The sequence below is a fragment of the Colobus angolensis genome, unplaced genomic scaffold (assembly GCF_000951035.1).
Source record: "Colobus angolensis palliatus isolate OR3802 unplaced genomic scaffold, Cang.pa_1.0 Scaffold106, whole genome shotgun sequence".
Classification (NCBI taxonomy): Eukaryota; Metazoa; Chordata; class Mammalia; order Primates; family Cercopithecidae; genus Colobus; species Colobus angolensis.
In genome coordinates this window covers 2,812,019-2,818,878 of record NW_012111586.1, presented here as the reverse complement: position 1 = coordinate 2,818,878, position 6,860 = coordinate 2,812,019, and the positions used below count along the sequence as shown (strand labels likewise).

At 51.3% G+C, this 6,860-nt stretch overlaps 1 protein-coding gene across 4 annotated transcripts in view; it reads right to left on the bottom strand.

The window, feature by feature from the left end:
- Window positions 1–6,860, bottom strand: part of KIF2C (kinesin family member 2C) — a 32,770-nt gene that overhangs the window by 3,908 nt on the left and 22,002 nt on the right. For all 4 annotated transcript variants that reach the window (XM_011946114.1, XM_011946122.1, XM_011946126.1 and 1 more), the window contains 9 exons: window positions 6,488–6,578; window positions 5,855–5,918; window positions 5,686–5,777; window positions 4,501–4,643; window positions 3,356–3,560; window positions 3,138–3,248; window positions 1,871–1,938; window positions 1,397–1,502; window positions 1,191–1,304 (listed from right to left, as the gene is read on the bottom strand). In XM_011946114.1, coding sequence (XP_011801504.1) covers window positions 1,191–1,304; window positions 1,397–1,502; window positions 1,871–1,938; window positions 3,138–3,248; window positions 3,356–3,560; window positions 4,501–4,643; window positions 5,686–5,777; window positions 5,855–5,918; window positions 6,488–6,578 — 994 coding nt within the window. The remainder of the gene's footprint in view (window positions 1–1,190; window positions 1,305–1,396; window positions 1,503–1,870; window positions 1,939–3,137; window positions 3,249–3,355; window positions 3,561–4,500; window positions 4,644–5,685; window positions 5,778–5,854; window positions 5,919–6,487; window positions 6,579–6,860) is intronic.

The window sequence follows — 6,860 nt, the reverse complement described above, 5'->3', positions numbered from 1 at the left end:
TCTCGATCTCCTGACCTCGTGATCCGCCCGTCTCGGCCTCCCAAAGTGCTGGGATTACAGGCTTGAGCCACCGCGCCCGGCCTGGCACTAGTTTTTCTTGAACCCTCTCCAACAATCTCCTAACTGCCTCTACTTTTGCTTTTCCCAAGCTCCCAAACCAGGCTCCACATGGTGACCATATGATATATCTAAAGCTCTGACATGCCCATGTCACCACTCTGCGCAAACACCCTCCAAAGGCTTCCACTGTCCTCATGATGCAGTCCAGGCCTGTGAACATCTAGAAGGCTCTTTAGCATCAGATGCCTGCTGACCTGTCCACAGCCTTAATTACCCTCCATCACCTGTTCATTCCTTTTGCTTTGACCACAGTGACCCTCTCATTCATCCTGAAAGTGCCATGTGCTTACAAAACTCTGTACCCCTGAGCACTCCAGGAAGGGGAGGACAGGCCTGAGCACTTACTCTTCACAGTCCCTCCTCAGTTACACCTGCCCCCAGTTCTTCCTTTCTGCTCTGCAATCCTCTGAGCGCCCCACCATTAGGATGTAAATTCCTGCCTCGCAGTCACTTCCTCTTCCACAGTAGGGATTACAGTAGCAGGGGCACCTACCACTTACTAAACCCTGGCCACACACTGGGTACTATGCTGATGCTTTATAAGCATATTACTGAACCCTCAAATACAACCATCCTACTTTGACCATTTCAGAGATGCAAAAACTGAGGCCCAGTGAGCCTAAATGACTTTCACAAGGAAATCAGCTTGTTAATGGAAGAGACAGGATTGATCTCAAGTCACACCCTTAGGGCCTATTACTTATACTTCATGTTTTTTGGCCCTTGGATCCAGCACAAGAGTTGCAACATTCACCAAAACAAACAAGAGAAAATCCCTGCATATGGATCACCCTTCAAATCCTCTATCAGGAGCATGGAGGAGAGACTGGCTCTGATTAGTGTGATGTCAGAAAGCCTACGTGTGCCAACCTGCAGAAGGGGTTGTGATAATTAGAAGAACAGCTGGGTTAATAGGCAAAGCATTAAAGAGTGCTGGTGTAGAGGGCTGCTTCTTGCTACCCCAATGAGAACACCTGTGGGAACAAGACCCAGGTCATGTTCTGGGAATGGTACGGAACACACTGAGGGCTGTGCTGCATCCAGTTCTCTGGCCAGGGCCAGCTGCCTACCTGAATGATCTCCTTGAGCTCTTCCACAGCCCTCTCCTCCAGCTCCCTGATCTGAGTCATGGCTTCGTTAAAGCTGGACATCTGGGAAGACAGTTCCTCCTCTTCCATGGATAACTGAGAGGGCCAAAAAGAAAGACAATTGTGTGATCAGTTACCCCCTCAGCAGGCCACACTTCTGTCTTGCTTGGCCCCATCCTGGTCCTTACATTGCCTGGAATCAGCACCCCATTAGAGCAGGCCTCCATCTCTTCTGTTTCCATTTGAATCAACTGCTCTCCACTGGGCCCACTGTGGGGGCTCAGCTCCTTGACCCTGAGGAAACAAGGAGGTCTCAGATCCCACAGCAGCCTCCTTGGTACTCACCACAGGAGCGCGGTACCACCCAGGCTTCGAGGCTTGAGGCTCCAAGGGAATGGAATGGCAACCTTGCCTTTAGCCAGGAGAGAGTAAACTAAAGCTGGACTGGAAAAGCCCCTCACCCTGCTGACTCCCCAGCAGGGCCCGGCCCAGAGAGGACTGGGACAGACCTAGCTTCATGGCTGAACTCCCAAGTCTCAGGTTCAGGAGTCACAGAGGAGTATACAGTAGGCCCCGAGGCTCCAGAGCCTCCTCCCCTCTCATCACTGCCCTTCCCTTGCCCAGTCCTGTTCCCCATCCCACCTAGCTGTAGGTACTAGTACCTGTCTGCATATCTCAGTGTGTTTAAAGTATATTCACAGGAGCTTATGCCCGGTGAGATCGTGGCAATCTGCAAAAGAGGGATGGGTGATTAAAGGCTGAGAGGCACAGTGAGGATGCTAGATAGCCTGCCCCTGAGTTTCTTCAAGCTTCAGAGACCCACATGGTATTGATGGGAGGACTCATTTAGCATTATGCTGTGCTAGGCCACTTGCCCCATGGGCATTGCAAATTAAGATGCCTCAGACTTTGGTTTCCTACTTTCAAAGACACATCTAATTATCTTTCGCTTCATTATTCCTTTACTGAGACAGTCTTGCTACCAAGGTCCTATCTTTTCTTTTTCTTTTTTTTTTTTTTGAGACGGAGTCTCACTCTGTTGCCCAGACCAGAGTGCAGTGGTGCGATATTGGCTCACTGCAAGCTCTGCCTTCCGAGTTCATGCCATTCTCCTGCCTCAGCCTCCTGAGTGGCTGGGACTACAGGTGCCTGCTACCACACCCGGCTAATTTTTGTATGTTTTAGTAGAGATGGGGTTTCACCACATTAGCCAGGATGGTCTCAATCTCCTGACCTTGTGATCCGCCCACCTCGGCCTCCCAAAGTGCTGGGATTACAGGCGTGAGCCACCCCGCCCGGCGCAAGGTCCTATCTTAAAGCTCTGTGGCTTCTGCTGGAAACTTCAGTTTCCTTAGGCCAAGGGATAATGCCTGAGGTACAGAGTTTAGAGCTTAGTCAGAAAATCCCACCTTCCTTATGAAAAGGTCCCTACCCAAAGGGTAGGGGAGAATATTCTCTTGAGGGGAAGGATGGCAGATCTCACATACAAGGGCTTGGGGATAAAACAGGAAAGAGGAAGTCATTCAAGAACACAGCTTTATGATCCAGGCTATTTCTGTTTTCTAGGCTGGGAGCCAATGAACCTGAGGGTTCATGGAAGAAACAAGGACTTCCCTCTCCTGCTGACCCAAAGGCCCATCTTCTGAATTCTGGAACCCCTTTTTCATCCGGTAATGGAGAAATGACCTCTCCCAAAGCAAGAGCTGCATCTACACATCTTAAAGGGAATAGATCCCTTCCTCCCCGCTTGGTTAGGCCACGAGGAGGCTGGTGCATTAAAGCAGGATCTGGAAGCTCAGTCACAGTAGAGCCTGGAAACGCAGGCAGCCGGCAGTGCTGAGCTTCCCGCCCAGGGACAGGACTAAGTGTCTCTGTGGAAGGCAACTCTGTCTCCTCTTACACCATCACCTTCAAAGTGACCCTACTCACCATGCAAGTCCTAGAGTTCTCCCCAATGAAGGAGTCCCTCAGCACCTGTGTCAGCTTGCTCTCACGGAACGGGGTGTGAGCCTTGTTCTGTCCCAGGGCCCTGATGCACTCCTGTGGGGGCAGCAGGAACAACTGAGGTCCCTTCTTTCCTTGCACTGACCCCTCCCCATCCCTTCCCAGGAGCTCTCCCGGCCAACCAGCTCTAGCTGCCCCACTACCTTCAGGGCTAAGAGACTCTTGTTGATTTCTGCACCCTCCATGCGGGTCTGCCGGTCAGCACTGGAAGTGTCTGCACCTCGCTCATTCCCTGCCAGATCTACCAAAGAGAACTTGCCATGCATTCTCCCTTTAGCTCGAAGAAGAATCTGGAAGCAGGCGTGGGAGCGGGAGGAATTGGAGTTGGCAAATGTCTGCCCAGAGGTTCTGTGGTAAAGAAAGGTTATGAGATTCTGTGGTCACCAGCCCCCATGGCACCCAAGTCCACAGACGTTCTCTAGGAAGGGAAGGACACAGGTTTAGGAGGCGAAGAAATCCTGTGTCTTCCTGTCCCGGGCTTCCATCTTGCCCTCCTCTGGGTAGCAATTCTCCTTCCAGCTCTGGACCTAATACATTTTCCTGGCAGCCAAATTAGTACTGGATTCTGGACTAGGGAATCCAGTCCTTTGCCAGACCTGGAGCCCTAGAAGGACACGGGGAAGGATAAATTGCCTCTGCTACAAAGGGCCCACAGGAAAGGGGGAAGCTGTCATGAACCACCTGCCAGAACTTGAGGACCCTGTAGAGGGCAGCCCCCTCCCTGGGCCTCCATAGCTGCCTAGCACTCCACTGTACCAATATCCACAGCCCTAGTGGAAAAGTGCTCCCCTACTTCTGTGCAGAGGGGGTATGAACCCATTACTTCCAGCCCAGAACAGACCCAGAGCTCCTGACTTCCACCACAAAGGGAGGGAAGAGCAAGGAGGAACCCAGAGAAGCCAGGAAGCATGACTCTGGGGTAACACTTTGACTTGCTTTTTTTATTTTTTTGAGACAGTCTCGCCCTGCCATGCAGACTGGAGTGCAGTGGTGCGATCATAGCTCACTGCAACCTTGAACTCCTGGCCTGAAGTGATCCTCTTGCTTCATTTTCCCAAACTGCTGAGATTATAGGTGTGAGCCACTGTACTCGACCTGACTTGGTTCTGACTAGCCTCTGGCCCTGGGGTCATATGTCTTATAGAGACCCTATAAAGCAGAGGCCTTCGCAGCCCTTACCAAACTGGGCAAAGCAGCACTCTGTGTAAACAGAAATGTGCTCAGTTAGACTTTACTCATGAACCAGACATGAGAAGGTCGCTCCTTCCCCCGCACCAGGACTACTGACCTGCAGGCGCTGCCCATGTCGAGCATCTTAATGACGTCATCAGCAGAGTTAACCAGGTGCTCCTGCAGCCCCACCACTTGCACCTGTTGCTTGCCGTCCTCCAGCACACGCAGCTTGGCTTTCTTGTTGAGCAGGTCAAATAGCTGTGCCAGGCAGGGGGAATGAGGCTAAGGCCACTGGGCACCAGGCACCCTACCCGACTGCTCCCTCCTACAGAGCCTGCCCAGCTCAGACAAGAGCCAGCAGCAGGAAAGGCAGAGAACATGAGATGATGGATGTCAGCCTAGCAGAGGGCAACATACTTGGGATCTGAGCCAAACTGCCTCAGTTTGCTGTGACTCTGGTACCTTACTAGCTGTGTGAGCCTGGGCAAGTTAATAACCACTCTAGCCTTGCATCTCATCTGTAAAGCCAAGACAGATAGCGCTTAGAATAGCACATAGCTCCTAATATCTTGTTATTATTATTTCGAGATGGAGTTTAGTTCTTGTCGCCCAGGCTGGAGTGCAATGGCGCAAGCTCTGCCTCCTGGGTTCAAGAGATTCTCCTGCCTCAGCTTCCTGAGTAGCTGGGATTACAGGTGCCCACAACCATGCCCAGCTAATTTGTTGTGTGTTTTTAGTAGAGATGGGGTTTCACCATGTTAGCCAGGCTGGTCTGAAACTCCTGACCTCAGGTGACTTGCCTGCCACGGCCTCCCAAAGTGCTGGGATTATAGGCGTGAGTCACCACGCCCAGTCCCTAATATCTTATTAATGATAAATATTAGCTATTTTTATTATCTAGATCCCACTCTAGGGAAAGCAACTCTGTAGAAGCACACAGTGCATACAGAGAGGGGTGGAAAGAGATATTTGGGGGTGCGGGAAGGGAAAGAATGAATATGAGACTGAATGTACACAATCAGGGAAGAAGGGATGAAGGAAATAGGCTGAGGGAGGTCAGGACACACACAGGCAAACCTGGCACCTGAGAGGGAGCCCTGAGGAGTATTTTTGCCATATTTGTTGAACTTAGGTGCCATCTCACCATCAGATGAAACCCCCTACATATGCATGCCAGGGCAGAGTGGCCCATCAGTGGCTTGACAGCTAATAGGTTTTTGGCTTCAACTTCTAGCCAACTTCAAGGTTTTAAAATGTGCTGGGTCCCAACAGTGTAAACAAGGGGCTTCCCACCAGCTACCTTCCCATTGTAGATCTCGAAGAATGTCACATAGACTTCCAAGCCCAGTTTCCGGTAGCAGGGTTGATTCTTCAGGAGGAAGACGTCCCGGGCTGAGGGAGAGAACCTTGCTAAGCAAACAACATGCCTTTTGGTGCCCAACCCTGAAGCAGCAGTACACAGTACTTACAGGCCATGGCGTAAATCCCTTTGGATGCATTCTGGGCTTTCCCAGAGAGGTCTCCACCCATAGTCTGCAAAGGGAAGGGGTAGACAACCACGGAAAAGGGCCGTTGGCCTAGGGCAGAGCACTACTGGCCCATCACCACAGTGGGCCACAACAAAGCCAGAAGGCTGGACCTAAAGCCCCTCCCTGTGTCTGACATGGCAAGGCTATCTGGTGATGGGGCATCTGTAACAAGGGGCCTTTCTTTTTTTTTTTTTTTTGAGATGGAGTCTCACTGTGCCGCCCAGGCTGGAGTGCAGTGGCCAAATCTCAGCTCATTGCAAGCTCTGCCTCCCGGGTTTATGCCATTCTCCTGCCTCAGCCTCCCGAGTAGCTGGGACTATAGGCACCCGCCACCTCGCCCGGCTAGTTTTTTGTATTTTTTAAGTAGAGACAGGGTTTCACCAGGTTAGCCAGGATGGTCTCGATCTCCTGACCTTGTGATCCGCCCATCTCGGCCTCTCAAAGTGCTGGGATTACAGGCTTGAGCCACCGCGCCCGGCTGGGGCCTTTCTTAAGAAACTCATGGTCTCCTTTTATAGGGAGCCAGGGATGCACAATGGAAACGCTCTTTCCCTGCCAGGCCTCAATACTCACATGTGTCTTGCCACTTCCTGTCTGGCCATATGCAAAACAAGTTGCTTTTCCACCTTCAAAGATTGTCTGTACCAGTGGCCTTGCTGTGAACCTAGAAGAGGGGTAGAGTATTTGTATCTGTTCCCAAAATGTGCTTCTTGGAACATGTCCTGCCACCCTTCCACTGCACAGTTCTCAGGGTTGATTCCTCTTTTTTTTTTTTTTTTTTTTTTTTTAAAGAGAGTCTTTCTCTCTCCCTCAGGCTGGAGTGCAATGGCGCAAGCTCGGCTCACTGCAACCTCTGCCTCCTGGGTTCAAGAGATTCTCCTGCCTCAGCTTCCTGAGTAGCTGGGATTACAGGTGCCCACAACCATGCCCAGCTAATTTGTTGTGT